This window comes from Corylus avellana, chromosome 4 (genome assembly GCF_965113065.1).
Source record: "Corylus avellana chromosome 4, dhCorAvel1.hap1.2, whole genome shotgun sequence".
Taxonomy (NCBI): Eukaryota; Viridiplantae; Streptophyta; class Magnoliopsida; order Fagales; family Betulaceae; genus Corylus; species Corylus avellana.
In genome coordinates, this window is record NC_142493.1 from 6,787,477 (window position 1) to 6,813,567 (window position 26,091).

The 26,091-nt window shown below is 36.3% G+C and overlaps 1 protein-coding gene and 2 pseudogenes across 2 annotated transcripts; all 3 read left to right on the plus strand.

Moving 5' to 3' along the window:
* The first annotated feature begins 5,897 nt into the window (after nt 1-5,897).
* On the plus strand, nt 5,898-7,970 carry LOC148586210 (L-type lectin-domain containing receptor kinase IX.1 pseudogene; annotated as a pseudogene).
* A 1,660-nt stretch (nt 7,971-9,630) lies between these two features.
* Nucleotides 9,631-15,591, plus strand: LOC148586211 (uncharacterized). Its single transcript, XM_088515506.1, has 3 exons — nt 9,631-10,198; nt 14,182-14,510; nt 15,145-15,591. Exons 1-3 carry the CDS (start codon nt 9,640-9,642, stop codon nt 15,589-15,591), a joined length of 1,335 nt encoding a protein of 444 aa, XP_088371632.1. The 5' UTR covers nt 9,631-9,639.
* Nucleotides 15,592-21,420: 5,829 nt separating this feature from the next.
* Nucleotides 21,421-23,704, plus strand: LOC148586212 (L-type lectin-domain containing receptor kinase IX.1 pseudogene; annotated as a pseudogene). Its single transcript, XR_015911891.1, has 2 exons — nt 21,421-22,017; nt 22,249-23,704. The product of XR_015911891.1 is annotated as an L-type lectin-domain containing receptor kinase IX.1 pseudogene (transcript).
* Nucleotides 23,705-26,091: the final 2,387 nt, after the last annotated feature.

Below are 26,091 nucleotides of genomic sequence, written 5' to 3' on the forward strand. Positions count from 1 at the left end.
CATATCCTACGTCTCTATCAAACACAAAATTTTTTCACACAAAATGATTCTTTATGGTTTTCTTCTTTATGAGTAGGTCTATACAATTTTTTTTTTTCTTTCGTGGGTACAGGTTGTCAAGTTATCATTTTTGGAAGTTATCATTTTTTTCTTTCGTGGGTACCCAAATTGTCAAGTTATCATTTTTTTTTTCGTTATGTTTGTTGAGTACAGAGGATCATTTCATTTGTACAGATCAAAGCTTTTTCGTTATCTTTTTTTTTTTTTTTTTTTTTTTTTTTGGTTATGTCATTGTACAGATCAAAACTTTTTTTTCTTTTTAATGTTCATGTGTCCCTACTGTATTAGGTTATTATCTAACCGTAATATGCCTATATTTATATATATTTTTAATATGAAATTAGTACTTGCATGTGAGATGAGTGTTCCTCATATGTATTTATTTTTATTTTTATGAATGATTCCTATATATGTTTGATTTTTCTTTTAATTAAGTGTTGGCAATAATATAATAAAAAAAAAAGAGAAATAATATTTTAAAGCAAGTAAAAAATTATACTTTTTCACTATATAAAATACATAATGCAGCTAGAAATACTCTCCAATTGAGTTAAACCGGATATAAGCCATTTCAAGGCTATGGTTTGGTTTTTCTAAAAAAAGAAAAATCAAAGGCCTAAAAAGCCATGCCATCAAAATAACTTAACGTGCAGTGCTGGTTCACGTCATCAAAATAAACGGAAATTTGTCGCTTGTTCATATCTCTCTCTGACTCTCTGAGCGATAGGTTTCAACTCCCTTTTCTTCACCAAACTGGTTACACACATAGATGAACAAAGAAAGCAAGCCAAGAATACCCATTCTAGGTTGAAAATAACTTTTATGGGTTGTGGCTCAAACTCATCTTTGTGCCACCCAATGAGAGAGACACCTCAGTTTAGTACGTACAACTTAAGAAAAGAAAACAAATTAATAAATTAATAAAGAAATAGAAATAAATAGCGGAATAAAATAAATAAATACAAAAGATTTTACGCAATTTGGTTTATGACCTACATCAATAGGTTAAAGCCCTAAAGACTATACTATATTTTTATTTCACTTGATGATTTTACAATATAAATGGTTTTTATTTATAAGGATGTAGAGAGAATATACAATGATATGATTAATAAAATCAAATATATTCAATTTTGATTTGATTTTATCAATTACAATAAATGGTAATATATTCTCGTAATTAATATCAAATCTCTCCCGATATATTCTAACAACAAACATACTACATCACATCAACATATATGAGGTAGGATTTTTAAAATTTAGTAAATTTGGATGTGATGTGGTATATTTATTTTCTTTTCTTAAGTTATATTAAGTTGAAGTGTCTGCCTCTTATTGGAGGGCATAAAATGGTGGGTTTGTGCCATAATCCCATATAAACAGCTCTTTTCGAGGTTAGACCCATAGATGAACAAAGCTTGCAAATGGATGCACTGGACCAAGATCACGAGGATCCAGGTTAGACTCATAGATGAACAAAGAAAGCAAGCCAAGAAAACCTATTCTCGAAAAGTCATTGGAACAAACTGTAGTAGCACCATTGCTGAAACCACATGATACTTTTTCGAGAGGAGGTTTGATACGGACACAACACAAACCCAACTCATAGCCAACTTCTCTCTTATGTGTAAAAAAATTTGAATTTTTAACCAAACAAATTGTCTTTTTTCCCAAATTTTCGGAATCCCAAAATCCTCTCACTCAATTTCTTTTGTTGTTAAATGACACGTAGGAGAGAAGTTGGCCATAAGTTAGATTTATGTTGTGACTTTAACATTTTCCTTTCGAGAATAACTTAAATAAGGATGGTGTATAAAACCATCCTTTCGTGCCCACCAATGAGGAGTTGCCACCTCAACATGAAACATATTAATAAAATAAAATTAAACCACTTGATAATATCAGATTTAATTATTTTTATTTTTTTTAAAAAAAATTAAGAATGTTTTGTAGCGGTGAGAGATCAACCATAGCTAGCCGCCACTCCCGCCCATCTGGGGTGGTGTGCGGCCATTCCCATGGCCTAGGGGTGGCCCGCACGCCATCCCAAATGGGCGGGGGTGGCGGTGAGCCACCTCCACCTCTCTCTAGGGTGGCTTCTCCTCCTTAGGTGGTTGCCATTTTTTATTTTGTTTTAAAAAAATTATTTAATTAATTTTTTAATTCAAATTTAATATAATAAGTGCGGTTGTGTTCTTTTTCTAAACTTGAATTTAGTATAATAAGCTTACGTGACAACTTCTAATTGGTGGCACAAACTCAGCCTTTAATTTTGTGCACCATCACACAGAAGTTTCACTCTACTTTTCAGCTCAAATCAAGGCCAACACTGCCATACGCTTAGTGGAGTCTGTTGTCATTATGCTTTTCATAAACAAGAAACAAGAAGAAATCTAAATGAAGAAACTTGCATACCAAGATAACCCACCTGCCTAAAGACGTCCACCACCAACCCCTACAAAAAAAAGAAAAAAAAAAAAAAAACCCGAGTTGCAGCTTGCAAATGAAGCAATAATTACAAGTAAGACAATTGAGATCACTGATTCCAGCAAACAATAAATCGATTCCCAAGACCAGTAATTCTAGGAACACAGAACCCTGATTCAATCTGAAAGTGCATAACAAACACTACCCTTTATAGAAGGTGAAAGGACGCTTAAATGAAGAAAAACAATGAAGTTTGAATTTCAATATCTTTTCTTATCTTGTATCTGTACGAATCTAATAAAAAGATAGTCTTGATCTTGTCTGTTTTATCTTGATCTTGGGTGTGCTCCTTTGATTTTTTTAAAGAAATCATAGCCATCAAATAGCTCGCATCTATTTCAAGTCAACTAAAGAGGATTCGGATCCATTTTCAACAACCTCCAACACCTTTTAATAATTTTAAATGCGATAGTTTATAAATAATCCTAGAGTTTAAGATGTCGGCCAATGGCCATGAGACAAGACAGACCAAAAGTCTCTATGGCCCATGGGGTCTCAAAATTGTCCCGCATAGACTATATATATATATATATATATATATATATATATTGACCCTTTTTCTTCCAACAAAAAAATTTTATAAATTGGATTGGTCTAATGTTATGGGTACACATGGTTTTTTAATAGTAAAAATAAAATTAGAAAAAAATATCTTTAAAAGAATGTGCATAATAGGTGCTATTTAAAAAATGTTAAACACTACCAAAAAAATCTGTTTTTGTGTCTTTTATTAAAATACGTTAACGGTTAAAAAAAGAGAAAAAAAAATATTGTTACCGTGCATAACAATGATGAATAATATAGAATCGAAAAGAAAGAGATCAAGAGAGTCGAGACACAGATTTACGTAGTTCGAAAATGTGTCTATGTCCATAGGAAAGTGTGGCTATATTTCACTATTCAATAATTTAGGGTTACGACATAACATATTTATAAAAAAAAAACCTTAATTGTAAGTATTTTAAAATACCCCAAAATATCTCCAAAACTTATTTGTCTCAATGCCCACATAAACTTTATTACACCCAATCAACCATTAGTTTTAGTATTAGTGCCCCTTTGAGAGTATGATTTTAATAAGTGCGATTTTAAAAATTACGTTTTCAAAAATTGTGTTTTTGAAATTACTACTTTTTAAAATCAAGTACTTTTTTTATCAGTTGAGTGTTCGGATAATATTAGCATATAATTGCGGTTTGATAGCCAAATATGTAAATATTGTGCCAAATATTGTTTTAAGCAAAATTGTGATTCATTTTAGTTTAAATTCACACTTTTTCAAATAAGCACTTCCTAATCAGCTTATAGAAATTGCGGATTTTTTCACTATTTTAAAATTTGCGTTTTTAAAATTGCAATTCTAAACGCTTCAAAATTGTGATTTGGTTTAAAAACGCAGATTATTTTTTTAAAAACGCACTCTCAAACAGACCCTTACTCTCTATGCTAAAGAAAATTGATTGACGTGAAGAAAAAAAAAATGTTTAGTATGGAAAAATGAAAAAAAAAAATTGTTTTGTAGTAATTTTTTTATTTAAATAGTAATAAAAATGAATTCATAAGATGTAACAAATAAGAATATCAAGAGTTGATTAATTCTTTTTTGATGAATAGCGATTGAATGTTGGCAAACGGTGCCGTGAGACTTCGAGCTAGTGCTTAGGAGAAGTATATAATTTCCGAAACTCGTTTGGAAATAATTATAAATGTGCCTTTGAACAGCATTATTTCCGGATCAATTTCGGAAATCATTCTAGTCCGTAGTACTGCTCGAGATTTCCCATTCAACAGAGGATATGCACCACCAAACCAGCCGCCCACGTGAGAGTTGAAGAGGCCCTGCAAATTTTAATCAAAGAAATAATTTTTTTTACATTTTTCAATATTTTTGTACAATTCCTTTTTGTCAAAACAATCATATATGTTCTATATATTTGATTAGAAAAAGAAATGTAGATATAATGCATTTTTTTTTTTTTTCAAGGTCGCTAATGTAATTGTTGTGTATTTCAATTTAAAACTATTACTTCATTGTGGATATCCCTCAAATTATTGATAGAGTCAATGCTCCATTCAAACTATATATCAAAATTTGTAACTATCTCTAAGGCAACACAAAGGCAAATAATCTTAAAATTTTTAATAACAGAAAAATTTTCTTATAAATTAAAAAATAAAAATTTAAAATTTAAAAACTAAAAAGTAAATATTAAACAAAAAAGACGTGGCCGGGCGACTATTTTTAGTTGGCCAAGGGGTGGCCGAACCACTTTCAAATGGCCAAGGAATTATTCGGCAGCCCCCTTCGACTATATCTGGATGGCCAATCCACCTTATGGCCATTGAAAGTAATTCAGCCATCTCTCAATTTTTATTTTTTAATTGATCCAGGTGGCCACAAAATATCTCAAATAACAACGAGAGTGGCTCACTCTAAAAAATACATATGGCCAACGGAGAGTGCCCGATGCACTCCTTACTTATTTGAGGTATTGCAACTACATGTTAAATGTCATAGGCTCACAAACATGGCGCCTCTGTAAAGAAAAAACATAATAATAAATAAATAAAAAAAGAAAAAGAGTTTATCAAATATACACAATATTTGATAACGTGACATAAAGCAGAAGACTTGGAAATTCGAGCAAAAAAGCCCCGCCGCACAATGGATAATGACTATAGAATTTCTGTAGCTGAACATTTCAACATGAACTACTTTTCAGGAAAGCTTGGCGTGCTTCTTGGTTTGGAAAAAACGGCAACTTGCCTGTCAGTTGTGAAATTAAACAGATTAGTGAATAGACATGCAATGTAACTCTTTATGTCTGATGTTGCTTCTGATTTTGTGAAATGCAATGGAATGCAGAGTATTCCATTAATGTTTTTTTAGATGGGTAAAATTGTCATTATAATTTTTGTAGATAATTTTGCCTCTCTAAAATATACTAACTAGATATTCTCTATTTTCATTTGAGATGAAGATGATCATTTTTTCCTACACATAATGCGTCACCTTTAAAAATAAAAATAATAAATTTAAAAAAAAAAAAAAAAAAAAACCTATCAAATTCACTGAGTGGCTCTCTTATCGTGACAAATAAGAGTTGGAAATGGGACCAAAAAAGGCCCACTAAAAGGAATCAGACTTTGGACATTTCAATATGAACAACTTTTGAGCAAAGCTTGGCGTGCATTGAATATATCAATATGAACAACTTTCGGAGACTTACTTGTCAGTCATACATGCATTGAATTTGAGTGTGGAAATTTATATGTATCACATCGCAACTTGCTTCTAAATTTGTGGAAATTTATATCCATCACATCGAAATTTGTTTCTAAATTTATATATCTATTTCTAGCTTCTCTAATTACAATCTGCAATTTCTTCTCAGACCCAACCTCCCTTCCAAGTTCCAATCATGGCTTTTTACATCCTCAACATCAAACACTTCCCATTTCCAAAGTTTCTAAGCCTCTTTTATCTCCTAATGATCTCCAATTTCTTCTCAGTTACCAGTGTCAAATTCAGCTTCACCAGTTTCAACGGTTCTTGTGATCAAGCTTTTATAAGATGTGAGAGATCTTTCTTTGAAGACCAAGTGATCAAACTCACCGGCAACCAGGGGCAGGTCCAAACGGACATTGTAGGTCGAGCCACGTATTCCATTCCTATGCACCTGTGGGACAAGGCATCCGGAAACCTCACAGATTTCACTACCCATTTTTCCTTTGTCATTGATTCTCAAAATAATACCAATTATGGAGATGGGCTTGCATTCTTCCTAGCACCCGAGGACTCAAGCATTCCTCCTAGTTTCCTCGGCGGCGGTCTGGGTCTTGAAGGGTATCAAAAGGCGCCAGGCTCGACGATCTCTCCTTTTGTCGCCGTGGAGTTTGACATCTATCAAAACCCAGAATGGGATCCGCCCGGTGTACATTTAGGTATTGATATAAACTCCATGGACTCTTCTGCTTATGTTGCATGGGCGTGGGCAAATACTTCTATTACTCAAGGGCTAACTAATGAAGCTCGAATTAGTTATAATTCTACTTCTCATACTTTGAGTGTTCTCCTCACTGGTTGGAGAAACAATGCTATTGAAGAGCAATCCCTCTCTCATATTGTTGATTTGAGAGATTGCCTACCTGAATGGGTAACTTTTGGATTCTCGGCCGCAACAGGAGTTGCTACTGCATTGCATAACATTCACACATGGGATTTTAGTTCTACTTTGGAAGATATTGTAACCCCCAACCCAAGGAAAAACAACAGGTTTGGGTTAGCTGTGGGGTTGGGTGTTGGTGCATCTTTTTTGTTTGGTGGGTTGGCTTTAATTCTATTTTGCTTTTGCAAAAGGAATAGGAGTCGCACAGAAGAGGATCTCGCCCTTGATAGTTGCATGGATGAGGAATTTCAAAGAGGGATAGGACCAAAGAGGTTCTCATTTAAAGAATTGGCTCATGCCACAAATAATTTCAACGATGAAGAGAAGCTCGGTCAGGGTGGATTTGGTGGGGTTTATAGAGGATTTTTAAGGGATTCAAACTCTTTTGTTGCTGTTAAGAGGGTGTCAAAAGGGTCTAAACAAGGGATAAAGGAATATGCATCAGAAGTTAAAATCATTAGTAGATTGAGACATAGGAATTTGGTGCAGCTCCTTGGCTGGTGCCATGAAAGAGGAGAACTCTTACTCGTCTATGAGTTCATGCCCAATGGAAGCTTAGATTCACATCTTTTTAAAGAAGAAAGCCTATTGATATGGGCAATGAGGTACAACGTTGCTCAAGGATTGGCGTCCGCATTGCTTTACTTGCACGAAGAATGGGAGCAGTGCGTGGTGCATAGGGATATAAAATCCAGCAACATTATGCTTGATCCAAACTTTAATACCAAACTTGGAGATTTTGGGCTAGCTAGGTTTGTTGACCACCTGAAAGGGTCACAAACCACTGTTTTGGCCGGCACCATAGGCTATATGGCTCCCGAATGTGTTACGACTGGTAAGGCTAGCAAGAAGTCAGATGTCTATAGTTTCGGAATTGTCGCTTTGGAAATTGCTTGTGGAAGAAAACCAATCAAGCCCAACGCCCCTGAAGACCAAGTAATCATGGTGGAGTGGGTTTGGGAGCTCTATGGAATTGGAAAGATACTTGAAGCAGCAGACCCAAAGTTGGGTGGAGATTTTGATGAGCAACAAATAGAGCGGTTGATGATTGTTGGGCTTTGGTGCTCTCACCCTAATCCAAACCTTAGGCCTTCAATAAGGGAAGCAATTCATGTTCTCAATTTTGAGGCTCCATTGCCTATTCTCCCATCAAATATACCAGGAATAGCACATCTTGCTCCAATAGTGAACACGCCAACTTCAATGTCACTTTCTATGTCTAATATTGCTTCTGATTTTGGGGGAAGATAGAATCCATGTTCAAGCAAATAGTTACACAAACTCCTCACTATCTGCCACGTGCGTTGCAACTCCTCTATCTGCATCACTTTTTCACACATGCTAAATTTGTCGAAGGTACAGTTTATTTGGAATTCTTATGGTTTGATTAGGTGTTCAATTTTTACCCTACATTATCACTTCTTTGTGTTTCATTTTACATTTTAGTTTAATCAATGCTCAAATTCTTTTAGACTGTAAATGATATACATGTGTATGCTTTCTACCCTAAATATTAATTTCCTACGATACATGTTAACTGTCCCAAATTGTGAACTTGTAATGGATTAATTGAACATCACAATCATAATAACATCATATATAGACAAACAAACAAAAAAAAAGTACAAGCATTCAAGATAATAATTTAGAATTGTTACAAGTACTGGCAGTCTAAAATACTAACAAATGCCCATTTAAATGTTGAGAAATGTTGTTTTAAACGCCCAAAGATTCTAAAACTTAATTAATAATCTTTTTAATTAATATGCAATTTCTCCAATCATTCATGTCTTGTTAAAATATTCAAAATCAAACAATATTTCCCATTTCCAAACCCTCTAATCCTCTTTTATCTCTTAATATATGGTCACCGATTTCTTCTCACCACTACGCCCATTTTACTAGTGCTTTATCGATCCTTCAACTTCACCAGTTTGGCTGAAGATCAAGTCATCCAACTCACGGGCAAGAGGACAATTCAACGTTTGTAGTAGGTTGAAATTCAGTCTAATGCGATGTAATTACGTTCAAGTGTTCAACCGTCCACCTAACCATCTTAACGCGCCGCTTACCAATATTAGCCCCTGTTTTCAAATCTTACAATTCAACAATGAGCCCATCAAATTACTAGCCGTTTGCAATATAGCCTCAAATGTTTAAAAGGTAGTAAAGTAGCCTTCAAAACTACCAAAATGTATCAAAAATGCCACTTATTTTTTTTATATTTGTATAATATCCATATTCTTTTAACAAATAAAATAATAAATAATTGTAAAAAAAAAAATAATAATAATAATTTTTTAAAAGTACAAAAAAAACCAATGGGCGGATAAATAAAAAAAAAAAAGTTTTTTAAAATAAATAAATATATAATTAGTCACTGTAATTAGCCTAAATTACAAATTGCTTCATGTCGTATTAAAGTAAAATCAAAAGTACGGTTCTTGAGATATTCCGAAAAAAAAAAACTTAGTCACTGGAGTCAAATTTTGTTAAAAATTTATTTTTACTTTTTTACTTTAATTTTCAAAAAATTCTGTTAAAAAATTGTTAAACAATTTAGTCCCTCGACTCTATTGGTCTCCCAATTCAAAGCTGCTTTATATAATCTTATTAGTCTGCAATTTCTTCTCAGACCCAATCTCCTTTCCAAAGCTCCAATCAGGGCTTGTTACATCTTCAAAAAACAAAACATTTCCCATTTCCAAAGCCCCTAATCCACTTTTATCTCTTCATGCTCACCGATTTCTTCTCACCTCTACGCCCATTTACAAGTGCTTTATCCTTCAACTTCACCACTTTCACTTCAGGTGACACCCGCATAACTAATGAGAGAGCTTTCGTTGAAGACCAAGTCATCCAACTCACCGGCAACCATGTCAGGTCAGCGCTTGTAGGTTGAGCCACGTATTTCAGTCCCATGAAGATGTGGGACAAGGCATCCGGTAATCTCACAGATTTCACTACCCACTTTTCCTTTGTCATTGACTCGCAAAATAAAACGAATTATGGAGATGGGATTGCCTTCTTTCTTGCTCCTAATAGATCAACAATTCCTAATCTTATCACCAAAGGTGGCGCTATGGGTCTTGCTAGGGATGACCAGTCATTAAATTCGACGGACATTCCTTTTGTCGCGGTGGAGTTTGACATCTATTCAAATGCATGGGATCCACATGGCGAACATGTAGGTATTGATGTAAACTCTATGCTATCTGTTGCTAATGTGTCATGGCAGGGGAGTAGAACATCTATTATGGAAGGGAGAATTAATAAGGCTCGGATTACTTATAATACCAGTTCTCATAATTTCAGTGTTCTCTTCACTGGTCTCATAAACAATGCTACCGTATGGCAATCCCTTTATTATATTATCGATTTGAGAGATCACCTACCTGAATGGGTAACTTTTGGATTCTCAGCCGCAACGGGAGTCTTTTCTGCTATCTATACCATTCACACATGGGATTTTAGCTCAAGTTTGGAAGATACGATAGTGGCAGGTAGTCCAAGCCTGAATTTGGCCCCTAACCGAAGGAAAAACAAGAGGTTAGGATTAGCCGTGGGGTTGGGTGTTGGTGGATCTATTTTGCTTGGTAGGTTTGCTTTTATTCTATTTGGCTTTTGGAAGAGGAATAGGAGGGACGCAGAAGCATAAGAGGATCTTGCCTTTGATAGGTACATGGAAGACGAATTTCAAAGGGAAACAGAGCTGAAGAGATTTTCATTTAATGAATTGGTTTATGCCACGAATAATTTTAATGATGAAGAAAAGTTAAGCCAAGGAGGATTTGGTGGGCTTTTCAAAGGATTTTTAAGGAACTCAAATTCCTTCATTGCAGTTAAGAGGGTATCAAAAGGGTCTAAACAGGGGATAAAAGAGTATGCATCTGAAGTAGACCACTTACTGAAATTCTTCACATGAGAAACTTTTCTGTCTCCCTGTTGCTCTGATTTCGCAGAAACTAATGGGGATAATGGGGGGTGTAGCCTTTGAGGTGGAGCTACCTATTATCTGTCAAGGCCATTAGGGAGAAATCGGAGTCCACTAGACGGAAGCGTTTGTCAGGTTTGCAATTCCATTGATTTATTGTGATTAACATAGACATTTAGATCAGTCCTCGGCTGCGGTGTTGCAAAGCATACCAGGGTATGTTAGGAAATTAATCCTATTTCCCAAGACCCGTGAGATGCGAAAAATAAGAAGAATGCGGAATAACAAAGATAAGCAATCACACACGACACAAAGATTTAAGTGGTTCGGCTTAACAAGCCTACATCCACTGACGGAGACGACCCGGAGAAAATTCACTATCAAAAGATGGAGTACAAAAATAGTAGAGAGAAAATCACTCAGATCCCAAAGCCCCAATACACCCAAATCTCACTATCACACAAGAAAGATTATTCCCAAAATAGAATACAAAAGACAGATGTACAAACTCTTCTTTTGCTGGAACGGATGGCGGCTGATCTCTATTTTCTTCTCTCACTCTGCAGCACCCTTTTTCTTCTAATCACTTGTTTTTGGCTCCTCCAAAAACCACCAAGAAGAAAACACCCTTGCTGCCCTTGTACCTCCTTCTCTCAAATTCTCTCTATTTTCTCCTCCCTTTGGTGCTTCACGTTTTTGGCACACACAAATTTACCTTGTGCTTTGTTCCTTATATAGAAGCTTTAACTCTCCTTTTACATATTGGTCTAGGACTCCTACTATAAATCAAACAAGGAGTCCAATTACACATAGGAGAAGGACTCCAAAACAAACTTGGACAAAAGTCTCCTAAACCCAAAAGGAGTAGAGAACTAGTGGGGCCCATGTGTGATGGGTGGCAAGTCACACCTAACAATCTCCACCTTGACTTGAATCCCATCAAGTCTACCAAAATGTGTCTCCTCCAGATGTCTCCGCCTCAGCCCCCAAGGGCAATCACACTCTACAAGTGTCCCTCAAGTCCAAGCGCCTCTTGAACTTGAGTATAGGACCTGATTTAGACATTACACCATGCCTCCCTATCAGCCCCGTCGACCGTACAGCTTTCTCCGATGACTCTTTCTTCCTGTAGACCCATCTGCACCCTTTAGCCTTCTTTCTCTTGAGTAATTCTGCCGATTCCCAAGCTTTACCATTCCGTAGTGACTCTACCTCTTTCAGCGTACCATTCTGAACAGACGATGGATCTCCACTACTAGCTGCTCGAGCAAAAGAAATCATATCCTCAAAGCCATACCTCTTTGTTGCTTTTCGATCACGTTTCTCTTTGCCTCTTGCTAAAGAATAAGACTCTTCCCGGTGCTGTAAGTTTCTTGAAGATTTTCTGTCATCACATTCATCCGTGAGTGAACACTGTTTATCAAGCTCCACCTCCACAAATTGTTTCTCTTTTTGCACTGTACTTTCAGAAAGCTCATCTAAGTTAACAAACTCAGACTTCTTCGGTTCCTGCTCTGTAACTTCAGGTTCTGCACTTGACTCATCCTTGTACATAGCACACTCATTAAAAGTCACATTCCGACTTCTAATGATCCTCCGATTTTGATCATCCCAAAATCGATAACCGAAGGCCTCATCTCCATATCCAATGAAGAAACACTTACTAGATTTACCATCTAGTTTATTCATAGCATCAGACTCAACATGGACATACGAAGCACAACCAAAAACTTTCAGATGTGAAAGATTTACCTCTTTTCCACTCCAGACTTCTTCCGGTAGTCTATGGCTCAGGGGAACGGAAGACCCCCTATTTATCAGGTATGCAGCAGTGCTCACTGCATCAGCCCAGAAAGTCTTTGGTAACCCAGCATGCAACCTCATACTCTTAGCACGCTCATTGAGAGTTATGTTCATGCACTTAGCCACGCCATTCCGCTGCGGCATTCCTGGGATAGTTTTCTCCATTCTAATCCCATTCCCTGCGCAAAACTGTTTAAACCCCCTGTCTTCGTATTCTCCTCCATTGTCTGATCTTAAACGCTTGAGCTTCAAGCCCGTTTCAGTCTCAACCATGGCCTTCCATTTCTTAAAAGTCTCAAATACATCAGATTTACTTTTCAAGAAATAAACCCATACCTTCCTGCTTGAGTCATCAATAAATGTGATGTAATACCGCGAGCCTCCAAGAGATGCCACTGGTGCGGGACCCCACAAATCCGTGTGTACCAGCTCCAGCTTTCCAAGATTAGGTGCTTTGCCAACTTCCGCGAAACTCACCTTCTTCTGCTTCCCTAGGATGCAGCCTTTACACAAATCAGAATCAACTGACTTCAACCTCGGTAGTTTCCCTTTTAACAAAAGTACCTTCATCTCTTTCTCACTCATGTGCCCAAGCCTTAGGTGCCATAGTTTTGAGTCAGCATCCGTATCTGCAACAGCAACTGTATCCTTGCTGTTCGTCGTCATATAGAGAGTACCCGTCTTATGACCACGAGCCAAAATCCTAGCTCCCTTGCTGACCTTCCACTTTCCACCGTGGAAATGAATTGAATGCCCTTCCTCATCAAGCTGTCCCACTGAAATCAGATTCTTTTTCAGCTCCGGAACATGCCTGACCTTCTGTAGCTTCCATACCGAGTCACTGTGAACTCTAATGCGAACATCGCCTAGGCCCACAACATCCAGCACCGTTCCGTTAGCCAAATACACCTTCCCGAAATCTCCACCAACATAGTTCTCGAGAATTTCACGGATCGCTGTCGTATGAAAAGATACTCCTGAGTCTAAGACCCAAGAATCAAGGGGACTGTTAACAGATAGAAGTAGGGCATCATATACTTCTTCTGTCACTACGTTTGCATAATCATTCTCAGTCTCCTTCCGCAGTTCCCTGCAATTCTTCTTGTAGTGGCCAGTCTTGCCACAGTTCCAACACTCAAGTTGTCGGCCGAATCTGAATTTGCTTCTCCCTTTTCTGGACTTTGATCTGCCTTGACCAGAGTTTCTATCTTGTCCTCTGCCCCGAGTCTCGAGGTTTAAAGCAGCACCAGAACAAGAGGCTTCACCCGCATCTCTTCTGCGAACCTCTTCACTAAGAATCAAATCTCTGACGTCTTCATAGCTCAGTTTACTCTTTCCTACAGAGTTACTCACAGCCATCCTCACTGCTTCCCAGCTATTGGGCAAAGATGCCAAGACGATCAGTGCGCGAACCTCATCATCAAAATTAATTTCCACCGAGGATAATTGATTTGTGATGGTGTTGAACTCATTGAGATGATGTGCCACCGAAGCTCCTTCCGCCATCTTTAGGTTGAACAATTTCTTCATCAGATGCACCTTGTTGTTAGCCGACGGCTTCTCATACATGCTTGACAAAGCCGCCATTAGACCTGCCGTGGTCTTCTCCTTTACAACGTTGTGTGCAACTGATTTTGACAGTGATAACCTGATAACTGCTAGGGCTTTACGATCAAGCAGAGCCCACTCGCTATCATCCATGTCGTCGGGTTGTTCTTCCAAAAGAGGTTGATGAAGATCCTTCCCATAAAGAATATCTTCAATCTGTACCTTCCAAAACCCAAAATCTTTGCCGTCGAACTTCTCGATTCCCATCTTTCCTTCTTCACTTGCCATCGCTCCCACTCGAACCAACAGCTCTGATACCAGTTGTTAGGAAATTAATCCTATTTCCCAAGACCCGTGAGATGCGAAAAATAAGAAGAATGCGGAATAACAAAGATAAGCAATCACACACGACACAAAGATTTAAGTGGTTCGGCTTAACAAGCCTACATCCACTGACGGAGACGACCCGGAGAAAATTCACTATCAAAAGATGGAGTACAAAAATAGTAGAGAGAAAATTACTCAGATCCCAAAGCCCCAATACACCCAAATCTCACTATCACACAAGAAAGATTATTCCCAAAATAGAATACAAAAGACAGATGTACAAACTCTTCTTTTGCTGGAACGGATGGCGGCTGATCTCTATTTTCTTCTCTCACTCTGCAGCACCCTTTTTCTTCTAATCACTTGTTTTTGGCTCCTCCAAAAACCACCAAGAAGAAAACACCCTTGCTGCCCTTGTACCTCCTTCTCTCAAATTCTCTCTATTTTCTCCTCCCTTTGGTGCTTCACGTTTTTGGCACACACAAATTTACCTTGTGCTTTGTTCCTTATATAGAAGCTTTAACTCTCCTTTTACATATTGGTCTAGGACTCCTACTATAAATCAAACAAGGAGTCCAATTACACATAGGAGAAGGACTCCAAAACAAACTTGGACAAAAGTCTCCTAAACCCAAAAGGAGTAGAGAACTAGTGGGGCCCATGTGTGATGGGTGGCAAGTCACACCTAACAGGGTAGAGGGAACGTATCCTGTCCTGTTGTACAAGGAAAGGTTAGTATGTATTTCCAGGGGAACGGTACATTTTCGATGGAAGATGGAAAAAGAAAATATGCCAAATCTTCCCTCACTGCAGGGGAAAAACAAGGAATTAGGATCACAAAGGGAGAGTTGGAGGAAACACGGCAGAAAGGGTGAGAACTGTTTAATTGGCCGATACTGGATGGAACGGAAATATAACAAGGATGCTTTTAAGTCTATTCTATCCCGTCTCTGGCGTATGGAAGGAAGAGTAACGTTTAAGGAATTTCAAGACAATCTCTGGATTCTTGAATTCTCTGACGGGGAAGACAAACGGAGAGTATTGGAATGGCGTCCCTGGTCTTTTGAGCGCCAGATATTCGCTTTGCAAGATTATGATGGGTTAACCCCACCCTCACTCATGAATTTCTGTCTTTCTCCCATATGGATTCAAATCCATGATATGCCTTTGGCCTGTATGACGAAAACTGTGGGTAATAAGATCGGGGAATCCATAGGAAAGTTGGAAAGTGTCCATGTTGCGGATGGGGAAGATTTTTAAGAATAAGGGTGAATATAAACCTTATGAAACCATTAGAACGTGGACGTTCACTGCACTGGGTGGATTTCAAATATGAGAAGCTTCCTTTGTTTTGCTTCCAATGTGGTTGTATACTTCATGGCCATAAGGGATGCATAGCCAAACGGGGTCCACGACCATCTTCCACAGAGGGGGATAGTCAGCGGAGGACATGGCTCCGAGCAGACGAACAGGGGAGGAAAACAGAACTGGGGCACGATTCAAAGGGCCCGCCGGTGTTTGATAAGTGCTAAATATTGCATATTTGGACCCCTTTATTTACATTAGTTAATCCTTTAGCTGTGTCGTTATTTAATATTTTGTGTTAGTTTTGTGTTTTTAGTATTTTCTAGGTCATTGAAGAAAAACTGCAGCTTTAAAAGAAAAAATGCAAAGTTTGGAAGAAAGAATACTTTGAGAAGACCTAGATGATGTGGTTAAGTTCAACCAAATCCAAGGAAAAGGTTAAATCAGATTAAAGATCAGATTGGATAAGATTTCGGATCAGATTCAAATTCAGATTTTGTACACGTCTCAGTATTTTGACTGTACCTTTCTTCTCAAATATCGGATTGAAGTGATTCAAACGGCATTGGAAAGCTAAGTCAAAATACTACAATTCGTTGTGAAATAGGATTTTCCTAATTCGTAGATTTACTATGTCAAAATCTCCCCGCAATTAAGAGACACAAATTTGGACGAATCCTATTTCGATTTGAGACTTCTATTTTGACTGGGAAACAGACCTCCGAATTATCTAGGTTTACTTGGGCTTCTAGAACTTCCCTAAGCCTATAAATAGACTTCTTTGCATTCAAGAAAAGGGACACAATCCCAGAGAGCAAAATTCTTTTGTTTAGTTTTTCTTTAGGTTTAGATTTTATTTTTTATGTGGAGCTAAATTCCCAACTAAAGTTGGGGATGAAGCCTCACCAATGAAGAACAACATCACTTTTATGTAAGTTTTTATTATTCTGATTTTATTGGGTTTTTTATTTCAATTGTTTTACTTTTAATCAATTGTATGGATTGATTCTTGGATATCTCTTGTGATTCAAGGATACATGTGATGATTTGAGATAATTTCATATGATTGATTGCTTGGCTTTTAACTCATAAAAATTGGATATCTCTTGTGATTTGTTCTACGGATACATCTGGTGTTTCAATTGAATTTGGATTCCTTTTGTGATTTGGTCAATGAATGGATACATTGGATGGTTTTGATTAATTCTTTGAAGCATAGTAAAACATATCTATGATTTAATTTGTGAGAACTTCGGATTAATATTGATGAACATAAAGTATGTTGTTATGATTTGGTGAGTGTGAATTCCCAAACCTTAGTACCTTTATCATTAGATTTACTTATTTTATTTAGTTTATGTTTATCCTTTAATTTTCAAAACTCAAAAATCAAAACCCTTTTGGAACTAGATTAGGATTTAATTAGTTTAGATATAAATTGCTCTTTCAAAAATACAATTCTCTGTGGGATCGACCTCGCACTTGCAATCCATTAAACTACAATTGATTCGTGCACTTGCGAGTTAAATAAATTTGCACAACAAGTTTTTGGCGCCGTTGCCGGGGAATTGTTTATTTTTTGAAATCAATTTATTTCTAAATTAGTTTTATTCTTCTACTAGTTATAATTAAGATTTTATTTTTCTGCAATTTGTTTTGTTTTATTCGTGTTACTAATAAATTAAAAAAAAAAAAAAAAGATTTTTCTTGTTGTTTTTTGTTTTGTTTGGCTTGTTTTACAGTTCTGCCGCAGCACCTTCCGCACATCAGCACGATCGAGCGCACTCATAGCAAAAGCAGCAGTTCCGTAGATCTTTGCCAAAAATTTATTTTTGGTCCTTTTTGTGAGTTTTTAAATTTTAGTTTTCATTTTTTTTTATTGTGTTAGCTGTTCTTTTAGTTTATTTTATTTTAAAATAAAAAAATAAAAATGGTTACTGTTTTATGTGGGATATTTGCATGTTAAAAAGTGAGGGGGAAGTATGAATTTTCATTTTAATGATTTTAATGCCTCTCCTAGTTATAGGACACCAGCTCCTACCAAGTACCCTCAAAATTTTTACCCACATAAACCATGTTCATATTGTTTCAATCCTTATCATGAGGAAAACAATTGTCCAGATCTGCGAGCTCAGCTCGATGACTTATGGGACAAATTAGACCAAATCAGAGCAGCTAGATCTAACTTTTCATATGAACAAATGAACACCAGTTTCTCCAGCCCGGGGTTTGATTCAAATTTCAATTGTTATAACCCGGACTGGAGCAACCAATATGATTTCTCAGGATCAGCTCAGGCTACAGGAAATTATGCTCACCAATTTGATGAATTGCATCATTCAGAATATCCACAGTTCGATCATCAAGCTCAACCTCCTATTTATCAGTCTACCACTCAAGTGCCTGCACCACAGTCATCACTGGAAGACATGATGAAAGCATTCATGCAATCAATGGATAAGAACATACAAGAGATAAAGCAAGATATGAAGAATACTACCCTGAGCAATTCCCAAGATATACAAGAGCTAAAAGGTTTCACCAATCAAGCCGTACAGGAGATGAAGAATTCCAACATGGCTAATGGTAGAGACATACAAGAACTTAAGCAGGCCATGACCAAGATAGAAGGACAGATCGGTCATCTAGTTGCTGACTTCAACAGAATAGAGGAAGAAGAGCTTCAAAGTCAGCTGATGGCTGAAAGGCACTACATGATGGATGAGGATGATTCCGAAAATTCTTATCATGAGCATGCCCAAGTCACCATCACACTTGAGAGTGAGGAAATTGTGGATAACAAAGAGGAGGAAGAGAAAGAGGAGCAAGTTGAGCACCATGAGAACAGTGAGCCACCAACAAATCCTAATCTGCCCAGTGTCATGGAAGTGAGTACTGAAGCTCCTGCCTACATCACTGTCCCTCTTGAGGCACATCAGGAGCCATCTTATGTCAAGATATTCAAGGACTTGTGCACACAAGCACACAAATATAGGAACCACTTTTCTAAGAAGATCTGTCGAAGCAAGCAAGTCTACATAAGATGGCGAAACATCCTTCCAGAGGGCTAAGAAGTTTTGAAGAAGAAAGCGTGGAAAGGATTGGTTGGACATCCGCATGATCGAGGAAAGCGCTGTAAAGTTTTCTCCTCCAGTTTATTTTCTGCACTTCACTCCACAAATTCTTTCTTTCCTTTTTCATTATATTGCATTTCTATTTATTTGTTTTGTTTCTAACAGCAATTGATCTTTTGATGTTTTGTTTCTGTGAAAAAAATATTACTGTTAGTTTTTGTTGACAAGTGTCTTGGTATTTAAGTTTAGGGGACGCCCTAGCCTTGTTCACACTCAGATTTCTTTATTTCCGGTAATGTATTTCTATACTACACATTTATTTTTTAACCATTTATATGAATGAATGGTTAATATGATTGAATGAAAATATAAAAAGAGGAATGTTACACAACTATCTTTTAACCATTTATTTTTTTAAATCCAATTGATCAACCATTGAATTTGTAGATTTATGTGGATTCCACACAAATTTAATGTTACATTCATCCATTAACTGTATGGGAGATGGGTGAAGAGTGAATTTTATGATTTTCTATATATAAAAAAATATTTATAATTTTTATTACTGTACACCAAACGCCAATAAATATTTTCAAAGGGAAATGTTTTCTTAAAAAATAATTTTCTTAAAAATATTTTTCAACAAAAAATATTTTACGTCTAAACAAACGAAGCATAAATACTTTCTCTAGTCCTAACTCCTAAGAAAGATCAATGCTTACCAAGCTAAGGACGTATGCGTTACTGCCATATCTATAGCTCTTTGCATTCGCCATTGAAAAATTTACACTAACCAAATTTAAAATTATTTTTGGAAACATGTATTAAGTTGTTTCCAGATTTTAGTTTTTTGGGTGTTTTTCATTTTCATGAGTTGTTTTTGTTTATAAAACTGTTTGCCAAATGCACATCAACAGTATTATAGAAACGTATTTTGCAGTTTTTCTGTTTCCAAAAAAATTTGGTAGCATTTCTCTTTGCCATTTGCACCATTTTATTACCATCTTGGTAGGTATACATATTATCCATCCCTAAAAGAATATATTTTTTCTCTAAATTGGATTGTAAGAAAATTTTTCTATTCTAGTATTTAAAAGTGTCATACATGAGATGGCATGTTTTTTTTTTTTTTTTCTTTTCTTAATATTAATATTAATATTATTATTATTATTATATGTACTTCTCATATATTTTTTTACTACCACTAATTAAAACATTATGCGATGATTATAGGCCAGCTGTGAGCACACATGAGGTCCGTTTGTCTTTGGCATGTTATTACTATTTAGTTCTAAGTTATTATAGCAAAAATTGATTGATGTGAGAAAAAAAATGTTTAAGAAGGAAAAATGAAAAAAATTTATTTTACAGTAATTTTTTTATTTGAATAGTAATAAAAAAGAATCCATATGATGTAACAAATAAGAATATTGAGAGTTGAATTTTTTTATTTTTTTATTTTTTATGCATAGTGATTGAATGTTGGCAAACAGTGCCATGAGACTTCGAGCTAGTGGTTAGGAGAAGCATATAATTTCCGAAACTCATCTGGAAATAATTATAAACGTGCCTTTGAACAGCATTATTTCCGGATCAATTTCGGAAATCATTCTAGTCCGTAGTACTGCTCGAGATTTCCCGGTCAACAAAGGATCTTGACCACCAAACCAGCCGCCCACATGAGAGTTGAAGAGGCAATTACTTCATTGTGGATGTCCCTCAAATTAGTGATAGAGTCAATGCTCCATTCAAACTATATATCAAAATTTGCAACTATCTCTAAGGCAACAGAAAGGCAAATAATCTTAAAATTTTTAATAACAGAAAATTTTTCTTATAAATTAAAAAATAAAAATTTAAAATTTAAAAACTAAAAGCTAAAAATTAAACAAAAAAGACGTCGGCGACTATCTTTAGTTGGCTGAGGGGTGACCGAACCACTTTCAAATGGCCAGGGAATTATTCGGCAGCCCCCTTCGACTTTATCTGGATGGCCAATCCACCTTATGGCTATTGAAAGTAATTCAGCCACCTCTCAATTTTTATTTTTCAATTAATTGGGGTGGCCACAAAACATCTCAAATAACAACCAGAGTGGCTCACTCTAAAAAAAACATATGGCCAACGAAGAGTGCCCGATCCACTCCTTATTAAATGTCATAGGCCCACAAAAAAGGCACCTCCGTAAAAAAAACATAATAGTAAATAAATAATAATAAAAAAAAAGTTTATAAAATATACACAATATTTGATAACGTGACGTGAAGCCACACAATGGATAATGACTTTAGAATTTCTGTAGTTGGACATTTCAATATGAACAACTTTTGAGCAAAGCTTGGCGTGCTTCTTGGTTTGGAAAAAAATGGAGACTTACTTGTCACATGTAAAAAAATAAAAATCCTATGAAATGCACGCAGTAGCTTTCTTGTCGTGAAACACAAGACTTGGAAATGGGACCAAAAAAGGCCCCATGCACTTCAAGGGATTAGACTTTGGACATTTCAATATGAACTACTTTGGAAAAAAAAGCTTGGCGTGCTACTTTGGTTTGGAAAAAAGTGGAGACTTACTTGTCAATCATAAATGCATTGAATTTGAGTGTGGAAATTTATATGTATCACATCGCAACTTGCTTCTAAATTTGTGCAAAATTATATCCATCACATCGCAATTTGTTTCTAAATTTATATCTATTTCTAGCTTCTCTAATTACAATCTGCAATTTCTTCTCAGACCCAACCTCCTTTCCAAGTTCCAATCATGGCTTCTTACAACTTTAAAAACAAACATTTCCCATTTCCAAAGCCCCTAATCCTCTTTTATTTCTTCATGGTCACCGTTTTCTTCTCCCCACTAAGCCAAATCCAATTTACAAGTGCTTTATCCTTCAACTTCACCAGTTTCCTGCCTTCAGATGACAAAAATATAACATATGAGAGATCAGCTGTCCGTAACAACGAAGCTAAAGTCATCCAACTCACCGGCCCTTTCCGTCGAACATCTCATATAGGTCGAGCCACATATTCCAGTCCCATGTACCTGTGGGACAAGACATCCAAAAACCTCACAGATTTCACTGCCCATTTCTCCTTTGTCATTGATTCTCAACATTCAACTGATTATGGACATGGGTTTGCATTCTTCCTAGCACCTAATGAGTCAACAATTCCTCTCCAGTCCACGGAAGGTAGCGCTTTCGGTCTCACTAACGATGACAGCCCAACAAACGCGACGAACAACCATTTTGTTGCGGTAGAGTTTGACATCTTTTCAAACACATGGGATCCGCCTGGCGAACATGTAGGTATTGACATAAACTCCACATTATCTGTAGTTAATGTGTCGTGGCGGGGGGGTAATTATTCTATTATTGAGGGTAGAATTAATGAAGCTCGGATTAGTTATAATTCTATTTCTCATAATTTGAGTGTTCTCTTCACTGGTCTCATAAACAATCCTACTGAATGGCAATCCCTTTATCATATTGTTGATTTGAGAGATCACCTACCTGAATGGGTAACTTTTGGATTCTCAGCCGCAACAGGAGGTTATTCTGCAATCTATACAATTCGCACATGGGATTTTAGTTCAAGTTTGAAAGATATTAGAACCAAACCAATAGTGGCACCGGCAGGGCAAAGGAACATGTTAGGATTAGCTGTGGGGTTGGGTGTTGGTGGATCTTTTTTGCTTGGTGGGTTTGCTTTAATTCTATTTTCCTTTTGGAAGTGGAATAGGAGTGACTCAGAAGAGGAACTTGCCCTTGATAGGTGCATGGATGAAGACTTTCTAAGGGGAACAGGACGAAAGAGGTTCTCATTTAAAGAATTGGTTCAGGCCACCAATAATTTCAATGATCAAGAGAAGCTAGGTCAGGGAGGATTTGGAGGGGTTTATAAAGGATTTTTAAGGGACTCAAACTCCTTTGTTGCTGTTAAGAGGGTGTCAAAAGGGTCTAAACAAGGAATAAAGGAGTATGCATCAGAAGTAAAAATCATTAGTCGATTGAGACATAAGAATTTGGTTCAGCTTATTGGTTGGTGCCATGAAAGAGGAGAACTCTTACTCATCTATGAGTTCATGCCCAATGGAAGCTTAGATTCACATCTTTTTAAAGAAGAAAGCCTATTGATATGGGCAACGAGGTACAACGTTGCTCAAGGATTGGCGTCTGCATTGCTTTACTTGCACGAAGAATGGGAGCAGTGCGTGGTGCATAGGGATATAAAATCCAGCAACATTATGCTTGATCCAAACTTTAATACCAAACTTGGGGATTTTGGGCTAGCTAGGTTTGTTGACCACCTGAAAGGGTCACAAACCACTGTTTTGGCCGGCACCATAGGCTATATGGCTCCCGAATGTGTTACGACCGGTAAGGCTAGCAAGGAGTCAGATGTCTATAGTTTCGGAATTGTCGCTTTGGAAATTGCTTGTGGAAGAAAACCAATCAAGCCCAACGCCCCTGAAGACCAAGTAATCATGGTGGAGTGGGTTTGGGAGCTCTATGTAATTGAAAAGATACTTGAAGCAGCAGACCCAAAGTTGGGTGGAGATTTTGATGAGCAACAAATAGAGCGGTTGATGATTGTTGGGCTTTGGTGTTCTCACCCTAATCCAAACCTTAGGCCTTCAATAAGGGAAGCAATTCATGTTCTCAATTTTGAGGCTCCATTGCCTATTCTCCCATCAAATATGCCAAGAACAACACATCTTGCTCCAGTAGTGAATAGGCCAACTTCAATGTCACTCTCTATGTCTAATATTGCTTCTGATTATGGGGTAAGATAGAATCCATGTTCAAGCAAATAGTTACACAAATTAATTCCTCACCATCTGCCTCGTACGTTGCAACTCCTCCATCTACATCACTTTTTTCATACGTGCTAAATTTGTCAAAGGTACAGTTAATTTGGAATTCTTATGGTTTGATTAGGTGTTCAATTTTTACCCTACATTATCACTTCTTTGTGTTTCATTTTACATTTTAGTTTAATCAATGCTCAAATTCTTTTAGAGTGTAAATGATATACACGTGTATGCTTTCTACCCTAAATATTAATTTCCTACGATACATGTTAACTGTCCCAAATTGTGAACTTGTAATGGATTAATTGAACATCACAATCATAATAACATCATATATAGACAAACAAACAAAAAAAAAGTACAAGCATTCAAGATAATAATTTAGAATTGTTACAAGTACTGGCAGTCTAAAATACTAACAAATGCCCATTTAAATGTTGAGAAATGTTGTTTTAAACGCCCAAAGATTCTAAAACTTAATTAATAATCTTTTTAATTAATATGCAATTTCTCCAATCATTCATGTCTTGTTAAAATATTCAAAATCAAACAATATTTCCCATTTCCAAACCCTCTAATCCTCTTTTATCTCTTAATATATGGTCACCGATTTCTTCTCACCACTACGCCCATTTTACTAGTGCTTTATCGATCCTTCAACTTCACCAGTTTGGCTGAAGATCAAGTCATCCAACTCACGGGCAAGAGGACAATTCAACGTTTGTAGTAGGTTGAAATTCAGTCTAATGCGATGTAATTACGTTCAAGTGTTCAACCGTCCATCTAACCATCTTAACGCGCCGCTTACCAATATTAGCCCCTGTTTTCAAATTTGACAATTCAACAATGGCTCGCGGGTTTCAAAAACAATTAAAATAAATTATGGAAAAAAAATATTAAAAAAAGCCCATTAAATTTCTAGCCGTTTGCAATATAGTCTTCAATATTTAAAAGGTACTAAAGTAGCCCCCAAAATTACCAAAATGTATAAAAAAGGCCAACCTTTTTTTTTTTTTGTATAATACCCATATTCTTTTAACAAATAAAATACTAAAATAATTGTAAAAAAAATAACTTTGAAAGGGTAAAGTGTACTTTTTCCAATTAATTACTTCTAGTGAAGCCAAAACCACTTTCAAACTATTAGGTGTGACCAAATCACCTCCAATGGCTATGGGAGTGGTTTGGCGTGTATTCTAAAGACATAGAAGGTGGCTCAACCACCTCATGACTATTGACAACTGGACAAAATGTTGATTCAATGAATCAATGTAATCAAAGATACACATCACACACTAAATAATGTGCACTAAAAGTTGAAATAACATGGAATTGTAGGGGCTAAATGCAATAGTAGTGATACTTTGGGGGGTAAAATATATATTCCCATATTTGTTGCCATGAAAACCAATTTTAATTTTTTGCTATAAAAAAAACACAAACAATTTTTACTTTTATGTCACATCAAAACATAATTTCAAACTAAAAACAAAAAAAAAACTCCTGAAAACAGTTTTCATCTCCCTAACCTTCTTTACTTATGGTATGTTTATTCTAATTCTTTAACAAGAAAAGGATTTGAAACCAAATTACCCTTAGGCTACATTTCGTACGCAGAATTACTATTCCATAATAAAAATAAATAATTTTTAATGAAAATAGAAGAATATAAAAAAGAATAGCCATTCCTATTATCCATTAGGAAAAGGCTGTGCCATAAATTAAGAAATAATTATTTGTCTCAAAATAATCATTTACATCAGATAATTATTCTTATCACACATCAAAGTCGCCGTTAAATAATTAGGATCATGAAATGGAGGTGGATTAGTGTAGGTTCATGAATCCAATCCGAAAACTGTACTCGCTGCTAGCGTATAGAATCAAGCCACGTGTCCCTCCAGAGTACCTAGCTTTCCAAAGATGCTCTTCCCAGCTTTCTCACTTTCTCTCTCAAAAGATCACCTTGACATTCTAGCAAGAACTGTGTGTGTGTGAAGGTTAGAAATTTTTATTGTCTTTTTGTTTTTTTTCTTTATGAAATAAACAATATCAATACAAAATATTACTAAAATTATATAAATAGTGTGGGTTCATGAATCCAATCATGATTAGTGTGGGTTCATGAATCCAATCCGAAACAGCATTGGCTTTTAAATAAAGTTACCCTTTTGGCACCCAATTCATTTAGCTGTTGAGACTTGACCCATATGATACAGTTCCCCAATAAGTTGCTTCCACTTTTTGGGGAAAGCCATATGGCACTACAAAAAAAATGGCATTTTCTGACGTGTGCTACAGTGTAAATTTTTTGACACCTCAGCAATTTTCTGTCGTGTTATATATAAAACGTCAGAAAAAATTTTCCTGACGTGTCTGTTCAGACACGTCAGAAAATTCTGACGTTTTAAATGTTGGAGCGTCAGAAAAATATTACAAATTTGAAAAATTAAAAAATGATATAATTTCTGACGTTGCAAAATTTGCCACGTCAGAAAATTTCTGACGTGGCAAACCACCACGTCAGAATGCTATATATATGTATATATATATATATAATCAGATATGT

What these genes read in the sequence shown, in the direction of transcription:
- LOC148586211 (XM_088515506.1), top strand. Translation starts at nt 9,640, where the DNA reads ATGAAGATGTGGGACAAGGCATCCGGTAATCTCACAGATTTCACTACC. An exon ending in CACATGGGATTTTAGCTCAA is followed by an intron (nt 10,199 to 14,181) that starts GTTTGGAAGATA and finishes TTCTTCCAAAAG; the next exon opens with AGGTTGATGAAGATCCTTCC. An exon ending in AAAGATGGAGTACAAAAATA is followed by an intron (nt 14,511 to 15,144) that starts GTAGAGAGAAAA and finishes CCCTCACTGCAG; the next exon opens with GGGAAAAACAAGGAATTAGG.